General features: G+C 46.6%; 2 protein-coding genes across 3 annotated transcripts in view; both read right to left on the reverse strand.

Annotated features, from left to right (window-relative positions):
• Positions 1-13,256, reverse strand: part of LOC130086914 (uncharacterized) — a 308,209-nt gene that overhangs the window by 279,657 nt on the left and 15,296 nt on the right. The window lies entirely within an intron of this gene.
• Positions 5,738-6,494, reverse strand: LOC130086928 (ribonuclease-like 3). Of its 2 annotated transcripts, none has more exons than XM_056253170.1 (2): positions 6,405-6,494; positions 5,738-6,205 (listed from the first exon to the last, which is right to left on the reverse strand). In XM_056253170.1, exon 2 carries the CDS (start codon positions 6,200-6,202, stop codon positions 5,756-5,758), a length of 447 nt encoding a protein of 148 aa, XP_056109145.1. In that variant the 5' UTR covers positions 6,203-6,205; positions 6,405-6,494; the 3' UTR covers positions 5,738-5,755. The 2 variants fall into 2 exon arrangements, with proteins under 2 accessions (XP_056109145.1, XP_056109144.1); XM_056253169.1 differs by having other exon boundaries at positions 5,738-6,208; positions 6,405-6,485.

The raw sequence follows: 13,256 nt of genomic DNA on the forward strand, positions 1-13,256 counted from the left end.
TCGGAGATTGTAGAATCTGGCGAATGTGTTCGGTGTCGCCCAGCCTGCAGCTCTACAGATGTCTGCCAGCGAGGCGCCATGCGCTAGAGCCCAAGAGGAAGCCACACTCCGGGTGGAGTGGGCTGTCACACCAAGGGGGCACGGTCGGCCTTGCTGTTGGTAAGCCAAAGCAATGGTGTCCACTATCCAGTGAGACAACCTCTGCTTTGAGAGAGCCTTTCCCTTCAGTCTCCCACCATAACAGACAAAGAGCTGGTCTGAGGTCCTGAAACACTGCGTCCTATCTACGTAAGCGCGCAGTGCGCGTACTGGACAGAGCAGTGCCAAGGCTGGGTCTGCCTCCTCCAGGGGCAGCGCTTGCAGGTTCACCACCTGGTCCCGTAAGGGAGTGGTGGGAACCTTGGGCACATATCCAGGCCGGGGTCTCAGGATCACGTGAGAGTAAGCCGGCCCGAATTCCAGGCACGCTTCGTCAACGGAGATTGCGTGCAGGTCCCCTACCCTCTTGATGGAGGCCAGTGCAACCAGGAGCGCTGTCTTCATTGACAGGAACTTAAGCTCCACTGATTGCAGAGGCTCAAAGGGAGCCCTCTGCAGGGCATTTAACACCACTGAGAGGTCCCAAGAGGGAACGAGAGGAGGGCGAGGAGGATTCAGTCTCCTCGCTCCTCTCAGGAACCTGATGATCAGGTCGTGCTTTCCAAGAGACTTACCTTCGACTGCTTCGTGATAAGCGGCGATAGCGGCCGCATACACCTTCAGGGTGGAGGGAGACAGCCTTCGCTCCAACCCGTCTTGCAGGAAGGAAAGCACGACACTGATCGAGCATCTCCTGGGGTCTTCTCGGCGAGAAGAACACCAGTTGACGAAGAGGTTACACTTCAACGCATAGACATGTCTCGTGGACGATGCTCTAGCGGAAGTGATGGTAGCCGCCACCGCAGGTGGCAGGGTACTCAAACCTGCCTCGTCCCGTCCAGGAGCCACACGTGGAGCCTCCAAAGATCGGTACGAGGGTGCCAGAGGGTGCCCCGTCTCTGAGAAAGGAGATCCTTCCTCAGAGGGATTGGCCAAGGAGGTGCTGTCGCGAGGAGTACGAGTTCGGAGAACCAGGTCCGGGTGGGCCAGTACGGCGCAACCAGAATGACCTGCTCCTCGTCCTCCTTGATCTTGCACAGAGTCCGTGCGAGAAGGCTCACTGGGGGAAACGCATATTTGCGTAGGCCCTGTGGCCAGCTGTGCGCCAGTGCATCCGTGCCGAGAGTGCCCTCGGACAGGGAGTAATACAGGGCGCAATGGGACGAGTCGTGGGAGGCAAACAGATCTATCTGTGCGTCCCCGAACTGGTCCCAAATCAGCTGGACCGACTGGGGATGGAGTCGCCATTCGCCGGAGATGGGTCGGAACCGTGACAGCTCGTCGGCTGCAAAGTTCCGGTCTCCCGGAATGTAGATAGCACGAAGGGACCTCAGGTGCTTCTGACTCCATAAGAGGAGGTGGCGAGCGAGTTGCGACATACGGCGGGAGCGTAGACCACCTTGACGGTTGATGTACGCTACGGTCGCGGTATTGTCTGAACGGACTAGTACGTGTTGACCCCTGAGCAACGTGAGAAAACGGTGCAGGGCAAGGCGTACTGCCAGCAACTCGAGGCAATTGACATGCAGAAGGCGCTGGGGTCCTGTCCAGGAGCCCGCGGCAGCATGTCCGTTGCACATGGCGCCCCAACCCGTGGAAGAGGCATCTGTGGAGACAACAACATGCCTGGAAACTCGTTCTAAGGGGACTCCGGCCCGTAGAAAACTGAGGTTCCTCCACGGGGTGAAGGTCTGACGGCAGGTCGGAGTCACTGGGACACGGAGCGTGCCATGATGCCATGCCCACCTCGGGACTCGATCGCGAAGCCACAGCTGAAGCGGTCTCATATGAAGCAATCCGAGCGGCGTTGCCGCGGCTGCAGATGGCATATGCCCCAGGAGCCTCTGAAACAATTTCAGTGGGACCGCACTCTTGCCATCGAACTGTCGAAGACAAGTCAGCAGTGAGTGTGCGCGCTCGCTCGTAAGCTGCGCGGACATGGCGACCGAGTCGATCTCCATACCGAGAAAAGAGATCCTCTGCGTGGGGCAGAGTTTGCTCTTCTCCCAGTTGACCCGAAGGCCCAGACGGGCTAGGTGCCGGAGCACTAAGTCTCTGTGTTCGCAAACCTGATCTCGAGAGTGTGCTACTATTAGCCAGTCGTCGAGATAATTCAGGATGCGAACCCCGTGTTCGCGTAGGGGAACAAGGGCTGCCTCGACGACCTTCGTGAAGACGCGAGGAGACAGAGCCAACCCGAAAGGGAGAACCGCGTACTGGTATGCCTGCCCCTCGAAAGCAAACCGGAGAAACGGTCTGTGTCGAGGTAAAATGGAGACATGAAAGTAGGCGTCCTTCAGGTCTATCGCTGCAAACCAATCCTGTGGCCGCACGCACTCGAAGATGCGTTTGGCCGTGAGCATCCTGAACGGCAGCCTGTGAAGGGAGCGGTTCAGGACGCGCAGGTCCAGGATCGGCCGTAACCCACCGGTTTTCTTGGGGACAATGAAGTACGGGCTGTAAAACCCCGACCTCACCTCGGCTGGAGGGACAGTCTCGATTGCACCCTTCGCCAGCAGGGTAGCAACCTCCGCTCTCATGATAGGGGCATTGCCACCGACCAGAGTGAAGCGAACTCCCCTGAAGCGGGGAGGAGACCGTGCGAACTGAATCGCATAGCCGAGCCTGATAGTTCGGGCGACCCAGCGGGACAGGCTGGGGAGCTCTAACCAAGCTGCCAGGAACTGAACCAGCGGGGTCATGCGAACCACAGGCGTCCCCCCGGAGGGGCAGCGAAGCGGAGCAACCGGCCCAGGCTCGGGTGGCACAGCGGCCCGGTGCGGGGGCGAGGTCAAGCTCCGCGCCCTGACAGAGGAGACCAGGGAAGGACCAGCGTTCCACGGGGGTCTGCTCTGCCAGGGGTCTGGCGATAGAGGGGGACGAGAGTGGTGAGGTCCGGAGACGGCACACACTGTCATCCTCGCCCTCAGGGACAGAGGGGAGTGAGAGCGGCGAGGCCCGGGGGCGTCGCGCACTGTCAGTCGGCTCTGTGTGCTCAGTGATGGGTGTATCGGTTCTTTCTTTGACCATAATAGGGTGCTGCCCACCCGTGGGTGAGCAGCGGGAGAACAAAAGATTCTCCCCCGGCCCTCCGCCGGGGGAAGGAGGGGGCCTGCAACCGCCTCCTGGGGAAAAACCGACACCATCACTGAGCAGCCCGTCTCAGGAGCGCCGCTTAGCCTGGCGTTTAGCGGGGCGCGGGGCTGGAGAGGGCTGTGGCGCCTTCCTGCGGCCTCCTCCAAGACGCGGCCTGGGTGAAGGCTGCTGCTGGGGCCGTGCGGGAGGGGAGGGAGCTACAGGAGGGCGCCCTCGGCGGCGAGCAGGCTGAGGCGTCTGTACCGACGGCAGGGTGGAGGCAGCAGCGGGCCGTCGGGGCAGAATATGTTTGATCGCCTCAGACTGCTTCTGTGCGGTTGAGAACTGCTGGGCAAAGTCCTCAACCGCTCCGCCGAAGAGGCCGGCCTGGGATATGGGGGCGTCGAGGAGGCGAGTGCGCTCCGCGTCGCGCATATCAGCCAGGTTCAGCCACAAGTGACGCTCCTGGACCACAGAGGTGGCCATCACCTGACCCAGGGAGCGTGAGGCCACTTTCGTCGCTCGGAGAGCGAGGTCAGTGGCGGCACGCAGCTCATCGAAGAGCCCTGGGTCAGTCCCCGCCTCGTGCATGTCTCTGAGCAGCTGGGCCTGGTAGACCTGCAAGGTGCTCATTGCATGCAGAGCGGCGGCCGCCTGTCCAGCAGCTCTGTAAGATCTTGCCACAAGGGTGGACGAAAATCTACAGGCCTTGGAAGGGTGCTTAGGATTACCACGTGATGAAGCGCTCTGAGGACATAGTTGCATGGCAACAGAGCGTTCAACCGGGGGAATCCCAGTGTACCCACGGGCGGCCGCCCCATCGAGGGGGGGAAAGGCGGAGAAAGCTGACGAACGAACACGGGAGGTCAAAGGAGCCTTTCATGACTTCGCCAGTTCCTCATGCACTTCCGGGAAGAACGGCATTGGGGTCGGCTGCGGCCGAGAGGCGGCAGCCGCACCCAAGAACCAGTCATCCAACCGCGAGCGCTCAGGGCAGGGCGGAGGATTCCACTCAAGCCCGATGCTCGCGGCGGCCCGGGAAAGCATGGCCGTCATCTCGGGATCTGATACGGGCAACGCTGGTACTCCAGAGGGAGGCAACGCAGCCGCATCGTCACTTCCCGATGACTCATGCCCGCCTTGTGATGCCGCGATCGACATCGAGTCCTCCTCTGGAGCGCCGAATGAAATACGCGGGGCATCATCAGATGAACCCGGTAAATTCACCACAGCACTCGCGGGTTGCAACACTACAGAGGGGGGCGTGGTCCGAGGACGCATCGTCGGATTGTCCCACACCGTCACCCTCAAATCACCCTGTCCACCAGCCGAAGTACAGCCTCTCGTGGAGGATGTAGATCGGGGTGTGGATGAGGGGACTCTCTCTCGAGTGAGATCATTGAGTCTAGACCTTAGTGTTGCGATGGTCATGTTCCCACAGAAGGAACATGAGTCATCCACAAGCGCTGCTTTAGCGTGTTCTAAGCCCAGACACGCAAAGCAGCGATTGTGCCCATCAAAGGAAGACAGGAAGCGACCGCACCCAGAAGAACACGGGCGAGACATCTTTAAAAAGACGTGCCACGTGCAGCTCTTTTAGAGAGGAAAAACTCAGCGATGCTGAGGCGACCAGGGAGAAGCACACAGACTGGCAGATCACTGCTCAGATCGCAGGCAATGTGAACTCGCTGGGTACCGCCGTCACACCAACACCGAAGAGTTCGCTCGTCTCAAAGAAGATGATGTCACCGAAAACTCAGGATTTGGCTTGTGGAGTGAAGAGAAGCTCTTGGCTCCGAAGCGAAAACATATCTGCTTGTTGCTGGCGTCCTCCTTTTATACCCACGCGGTGGGGCGGAGTTACGCTATGCAAATTCCGCAGACCCATGGCATTTCATCGCCATTGGCTCGTTTTATAATACACGAAGATGATTGGCTTTCTAAGCGAAACCCCCCATTCTCCGTCATCCGACGTAACTCGGAGTGACTACGAAAGGGAACATCTGTTTTTTCTCATTCACTACTCCCATCAAAAAGTTTTTTATGCTTAAAAAGTGATAAGAGTGCTTAAATTCAGTAGACTAGCTGAAGCTAGCACATGATAAGAACAATTACACTCAGAGACATGCATGAAGAAGTGAAGAATATACCATCAACTTAGAGAAATATTGTAAAGATATTTTTAACATGCGGTAAATGATGAGAGACAGTGGAGATATTCTCATTCTGCTCTTCAAAAAAAAACTTTGTTCCCCTGATTTATGCTCAAATATAATTATGTATAAATCTGTTTTGTTTATGTTCACAGCTTCATTATAGACTTCTCTGTGAACTGTGTTTGTTACAGCACAATAACTGGTTAAAAAACACTGCACATTAACCTCTAACTGAAGAGTTTTTTATTCATTTTTTTAATTATTTAAATATTATTATTTTATTATTTTCTTTGGCTTGATTGTTTTATTTTTTCACTTGAAAAACAAAGAAACAAATTATTAGAAAAGTATTGTAAAGCTTTGAGAGGCTCTATTCAGCCAGTCATCTATAAATTAAGTTTGCCTTCATCATAATGTACAGGCCAGCCTTCTGCACACCCCAACACAATGTAACGAGTGGACTTCTTCCCTTTACCATAGTCACATCTTGGGGGTCTCCCATTTGGTAATTTGCATGTGATCACAGGAAAAGGCTGGTTGCTCTTGAACAGGTTACCGCCCTGTGGAGTTCCTCCTGCCCCGCAAACTTTTCTAATATCTTTTGAATTTGCTTGGATGAAGGTGTTGACATCTTTGCAGCCACCATCAGTTCCAGTGATGTCTCTATTTCTGCTATTCATTTCACTGTTACACCTCTGCTCAGTCATATCAGGACCGAAATGCTGATCGAGGAATTTTTGATAGCGGGGCTTTATGTTGTCTGGTTGAGCATGAGTGGAGAACGACACACACAAGAGCAGCAGCAGAATCACAGCAGACTGATGAATCTCCATGACCTGCTGAACAATACACACATCAACACACCTTTACTGACATCTGACTTAATAAAGCAGTTTAGGTGGGATTAAGAAAATACTGTCGAGACCCTTCCTTTGTTTTTACTTGCACATATCTTAGTTACTTTACGTACCAAGTCTGTTTGTTTTTCTGTATTATATATCTTGTACTTCCTGAGTAAAGTTCTTAAGCTCTTACCTTGTTGTTGTGGGTAAGTGAATATTTTGTTGTCTTCTTTTGCCTAAAGGCTTTACGGTAATAAACGGCACGATAATGAACAAACCCCAGGAAATACTGATGAAGCTTGCTCCAAACATGTGTTTAGACTTCAGTGTTGTCTGTCAGTATTGCTGGATTTTTTATTGCAAACCTTTAAAAACTGGACAGTGCAAATATGACCTTGACCGATTTATTTGGTTAAAGGGAATTGCATCACCCTTATTTGTTATTTGAAAATATTCAACTAGAAAAACATTTACTGTGTTTCAAAGTACAGTTTCTAACAAACCAGAGCTAAATAAAATATCTCAAATATTGTGTCGTGATGCACACTGTTGATTTGATTGTTTTACTCTAAATTGGTGGTTGTCAGATCAAGTAACACGTATGATCAAATTGAAGTGTCACTATCATGTGAATCATCAATTCCATTTACAGTCAATGTAAGAGTGTGAGCAATGCCTTAAGGGTCTAATGATTAGACACACAATTGCAGATCAGAAATTAGATGTAGAATATGGCCAAATAAAAAGCACATTTCACGGGTTCACACAAATAAGTCAGATAGAATAAAAGTGTTTTTGGCGTGCTGGCCGAGGAGAGGCTCCGGGCTCGGTATTCGGCTCTGAACCCAGAGTACTCCCCCGTATTACTGGCTGTGGAAGAATAAGCCAAGAGTGAGGAGTCGGGGTGGTGGAGGGATGCTGAAAAACTGTCAAGGAATGTTAGGTGAGTTGACAGAGTGAATAAATATATGCTTCTTCTCATGCTGATAAGGTATACATAGTAATTGTTTGATGATATTTGATTGGATTGATTATTTGTGCTCCTCCCGAACTTTGTTTATAAAACATCATTTAAAATATATTATCTACGGTGGTGTGATTTACCACATTTGGAGAACCACTCGCTCTAAATACACGGAAATGTGAATCTCAGTCATAAAACAATTCTGTTTATAAATGTTGGTTTATCAATGATTTATTGATCTCAATGTGTGGACACTGAAAACTACAGAAGATGATTGTCAGTGTGGATGTCCTGCTTACCTCGGTTCACTTTATCTTTACGTCAGACTGCAGTGGAATGGAGCCAAGGGGAATATTTGAACAGTTTAGTCTGAGCAGTGAGCATGCTTGGTTGTTGTTGGTAGTTTACCTTACCTGTTAAACATTAATTTTGACCCTATGTTAATGGAAATAATCTAAGCATGGCATGCCGAAATAGTAGTTACATGTGTTATATGTGTCAGAAGAAAACTGCATGTCAAACCTCATTGAGTATATAGCCTACAATAATGATATGGAGCAAACTACAGTAGCCTACCTTTGTATGACAGCTTACTTATAGATCCCACATTTCCAAAGTAGAGATAAGAAGAGAGAAAAATACCATTTCAAAATCTGATTCTCGTGATTCCCACTAAGGAATGCCAATCAGGGAAATCGGATCTGTTAATGTGATGTCATGTTTGTACCAGTTTCACTAATGTTGTGGTGAATCATAGAGACCATCTCCTTAACTCACACAATTAAGCTTTGAAGTTTGAAGTTAAAATCTGAAGTTTTTGCCACTGGAGAAGTTTCAGGGACAGAAATTAAGGTAAATGAGATGTCCCACTAAATGTATTATGATTACAGATTGAAAAGTTTGATAGGAACACAGCTCAGTTTAGTCATCTTGAGAAATAGGAACACATTTCTCCCTCGCACGTGAAGATTGGAGAGATCAGAGAAGTCAGAGATGATTAATTATAACATCTGCCGGTACTGTATCTTCAATCTGCACGCTCAAGCAAGGCCTGCTTTTATTCCATTTCACAAGGCATTCAGACGCTCAGTTAAACGTGACCTCTTTCTTGATTTGACCGACTGTTTAAAAGCAAGTGTGAATGAGAGCCAGTAGTGCAGTGGGATTTTGGTCTGGGACACATTATTAAGATTCCTCTGAGATAAACTAAATGAAGCACAAGATGAGACTCAGTTCCTCCTCTTTCTTCTCAGTGATGGGAGCGAAACACTCAAGAACCTGTTGATGCGTATTTGAAAGCTTACATTCACAGCTTACAGAATAAAATGTGTATTATCTTTTTTTTCTTTTAAGGCTCCTTTAACAGATGAAAAAATATTTTTCAGTTTTATTAAATCAGTGCAGTATCTGTCATTCTCATGTTCTGTGTACTGTGCGATTACGACTCAAATAACACAATTCTATGTTTTTATTTATGATTTATGATTTGATTATCCCACAATAATATGAAATATGGTTTTACATGTATTTATCGGACCCACTCCTGTCCATTTCACAGTTTTGGCCACATCTGACCTGAAGAAAGTTGTTCAACCCAGTGGGAACTTACAAAATGTAGAAGATATTTTATCACTGTTTTTTATTTTATTTTTTATGTTATTACAGAGCCTCTGAACGGGACATGTTTATGGAAAAACAATATGAGATGGGAGGGAAAAATAGGCTATATGACAGCTTCATTATAATACCGCCGAACGAGAGGGTTTTGTATAGCAAGTGCGCCCTCTCGTGACCAGTGTGCGCCTCTCCACTTAGCCTACTGAGAAAAATTATATATAAAAAAAATTATTAAAATAGGCCTATGTTTACGAAAGCAAAGTTTATCAATGAAAAATAAACTTAATAGTTGAACACTAAACATTGCATCATGATAGATCATGACACGTAATCAGTTTATTCTAAGCTTACACACTGCGGTTTCAAAGTAGTGTACAACACGTCATGTTTTAGCTCTTCTTGTTGCATTTACACGGCTGTAACCAGCTTATGTCCTCAGTATGTTTCCAGTGAATCTAGCTTGTGTAGCCTAATCAAACTGATCTAACAGTGAATAGCTGGCGATGTCAATATGGGAAGTGGAATTAAAACAACACAAATGTAGTGCAAATTCAAAGGAAGTAAGACCATGTTAGTTGATATAGCGCTCGAATGCCTAAAGTAATGTTACTGTTTGCTAGCCTTGAGCCTACTGTTAATGTATCTTGGCAGCCTTGATCTATAAGAGGCTAAGACTAACTAGTAAGCTCGCTGGCTAACATCTACAATAACATCAAATTGTGTAGCCTATATTTTGTGGGTCTCTTTTCATATTGCTCAGGTGCACTCGTGTATGTCTTTTGTCTGGTCTCTTTCATTATCCTAACAGATTCTCTCTTGAAGTGCAAGAGGCTTTAACATCTCCATACTCATCTCAATTGGTAGCCTGACTACGTCAGACTTCGTACTTCCGCTCAATTTCAGTTCGCTTCAAGCAAAGTGAAGTAGCAGAGTCTGGTATTACCAGGCTACTCAATTGGCTCCCAGTGACCAAAATAATAAATACCATGACCAGTTTTACTGTAGTAACAATCACTATAACTGTTGGTGAAAGTGAAATAATTTATAACCTGAGGATCCAATGTTAGCTTAGTCCACGATTATTTCTGACAACATGCACAAATATTTTGGAGACATAAATTCCAGCTGTTATGAGTGAATCATATGTTTTTAATAATATTTATCACATAAACACACAAAGATTTTTCACGTTAATTTCCTTGTTTCAGAAATGAAAAAAGCATTGTGGGTTTTCAGGCACTTTTTCCCATTGGCTGATGTAAAGAGTAAGATATTCTTACTAAAAAAACTTCTTACTAAACAACCTTTAGTGTTAGAAAACTAAAGCATTAGTGTCCACTTATTAAATGATGGTAAAATCAGAGGCACAGGCTTGAGTTTAGCATTTATTTGGTTTGACACTTAAAATAAATGAGTCTCTCTATTTACATATTTAAAATGAGCACCATACAGAAGACACCATCCAAAAAAGGAACAAAATAATAAGAGTATTGCCAAAAGAAACAAAGTCAGCTTGCTGAAGGCTACACTGGCCAAATCATTTTCATCAAACAGTGATAATATTATACATACCAGCAAAATAAAATAATGCCATGAGTTTAAAAAACACACACTCATAAACCCCAGCTGAACACAATAAAACTGAAAGAGACACGAGATGCTTGACAAACACAACTGAATATGATTTATGACCAAAACTGAACGAGACACAAGATTAAAAAACATAGACAAATAACGTGTCTCTTCATCTTCCTCCTCACATGCCAACAAATAACATTTCATTGTGACTCATTTTTGCACATTTTAACAATGTAGATAAAGATATATCTACCAAACATATGAAGACACACTATGATTTAATTGCTATAAAAATTGATTTTTTTATACACACATTTGTGTGAAATTTGTGCTGTAATATTCCTCCTGACAGCATCACACCAAGTATTTTCATAAATACTCTAATGCACCAACTTTAAAATAAATAAATGCATATGAATAAGCTGCACCAACATAATCAAGGCATGATTTGGTTCTGGTGCAGATGCTGGACATATACAAAGCCATGCTATTCACAGTTGGTCAACCAAGGGTTAGTGTCAATGTTTAAACTAAACACCAGCAAAATATTGATATCATACTTTTCCAGTTACAGCAACAATACCAGTAAAAACAGCTTCAGTGTCAGTAGTGCAGTAGAGCACTTAAGTCCTCTGAGACTGTGAGGTATTTCTGGAAATGCAGTCAGTTCTAATAGCGAGGATGTAAACAAGCAGGATATTATGATTGATGTGTCAAACCAGTTCAGTGCATCAGGGCTTATGAAAATGACAAGATAATCACTCACTGTTCCTGTCTGAATCCATAGCTGCCAACTTTTGAGTTTGAGTTTTGCTTGTTTTATTTTAGTAACTAAACAGAATTGTATTAGGTTTAGTGACAACATGTTACATTGACTACATTTACATGCAGCTAATAACTCGTTCAAAACCGGAATATTAACAATAACCCGGTTGCGCACGGCCATGTAAACACCGGCAAAAACCCAAATATGTTCATATCCCGGTTTTTAAAAACCCGAATATGATCCCTGGAGTACCCCTTCTCTAACCCGAATATTTGGTCATGTAAACGCGTATCGACATATCCCCATCAAAAGGAACATTGATTTGTGTTCTGCGCATGTTCTATTCGCAAGGAATCTTGGTCTTTTGAGTAGAGACGGCGCATACAAAAACCCGCGTGCAGTATACCGAAAGTAAACAAGAAGTAGAGGTAAACATGACGAGACGCAGCACAGCACCACACTTTTGGAGCGAGGAGGAAAGCGCAAACAAAGGGGATCGCTATCTGCCCTGAACTATTCATTATCCGCGTGCTGCTGCTGTTGTTGTTGTCTTTGGATACAGGAAGAAGATTCGGAAATGACGCATATTGCGACTTATGCCTGGTTCAGATTAGACGATTTTTTTTGTCTGTTACGATAGTCACTGTGTCAGATTACGCGATTTTGACTCCTAAAATCTTGTCGTGTCGTGGACAAGAAACATGTCAGACGACACGTTGCTTCCTGACCAGTCATCGTGTGCCGTCTTTAACGACGCACGTGATGTCATTGAGAAGGCGAAACTAGTAGCGAGTGACTTCCGGAAACGAACGTAAACAAACAATGGGTGAAGCGGTGAGTGTTGTACTGGCTGTCCTGTGTTCAGAAAAACTTTAAAAAAGACAGAAAACCCGACAATGGACACGTTCCTGGATTGCTCAAAGAGGACAGTATGGGCTGTTAATCCTCCAAAGAGAACTTGAGGTCAAATATTGTTTTCTTACGAACCTTTCCTCCATGTCATAACTTCACCTAGTAGCACCATCGTCTCTCTTTCGTTTCGCCATTTTTGAAAGTTGTGTACGGAAAAGCTTCTGTGCTCCTATTGGTCAACCTCATACATGTGACGGAACCCGTCGTGGAGGACCGTTAAAAAAATTAAACATGCTAGTCTTTTTGTCGTGATGTCGTGAAGCATTGCAGACGCGACGTAGGTTGTCAGCAACTATGACACACTATACGAGATGATACGATCGAATCTTGCGTCCCGACGCCCGTTGTCGTTTACGAATCCCCACGACACCCTACGTCAAACGGATCCTGCCAAAATAGGGCTAAAATCGTGTAATCTGAACCAGGCATTAAGGTTGTCCGTACGTCCAGAAGCTAACCGTGCGTCGCCGTTTACATCCATAGACAGTAAAAGAAATGGACACAGCGACCCCGTTGATTTCAACGGAGAAGACTGAAGCCCGATTATTGCACTTCCTGTCTGATGGCTGAGCGACTGCGCAGGCTCAAACTGAGCTTGACGACAGTCTGACAGTTGTACATCTTCTAGTAGCTGTGGCAAAACAAATCTGAATCACCTAATTCCTCAAAAACGTTGTTGAAATATTTTGTCCCGTTGTTTTTATGGACTCTCTATCTATGGGCTTCTCCCTTGACTTTATGCCTCTATGTCCCCCCGATTGCCTCATAGACAGTAAAAGATTGCCTGCGAGCTTCTCCTTCTGTCTATACGATAATGTCTCTATTGTGCGACATAAAGTCGCGTGGTTATGACGCAATCGTTAGCCTGTTTTTAACAAAAACGGCTTCTACGGGGCCATAACTTAAGATACAAAGTAATGGAGCCTTTTATACATTGTCGTGTTTATTTAGAAATAAATAATGGACAAATTAAGTCTTTGGACACCTCAGATGTAAAGTTATTCGCTGTCAAAGTGACGCCAAAATGAATGGGAGTGAATGGAATGCTAACAGCAGGTGAAGTTCTGCTACAATGGCGGCTCCCGCGAGGCTTCAACTTCCGGCTGATGGATTACCCCCTTGTTTACATCGGGATATTGCCAAATGATTACAAATTCCATGTATACAGGAGTAACTCTCTCTGCTCACGCATGTAAACGGGTTATTCC

The sequence above is a fragment of the Rhinichthys klamathensis genome, unplaced genomic scaffold (assembly GCF_029890125.1).
Source record: "Rhinichthys klamathensis goyatoka isolate OS25496 unplaced genomic scaffold, OSU_Roscu_1.1 h1tg000103l_1, whole genome shotgun sequence".
Taxonomy (NCBI): Eukaryota; Metazoa; Chordata; class Actinopteri; order Cypriniformes; family Leuciscidae; genus Rhinichthys; species Rhinichthys klamathensis.

What these genes read in the sequence shown, in the direction of transcription:
- LOC130086928 (XM_056253170.1), bottom strand. Translation starts at nt 6,202, where the DNA reads ATGGAGATTCATCAGTCTGCTGTGATTCTGCTGCTGCTCTTGTGTGTG.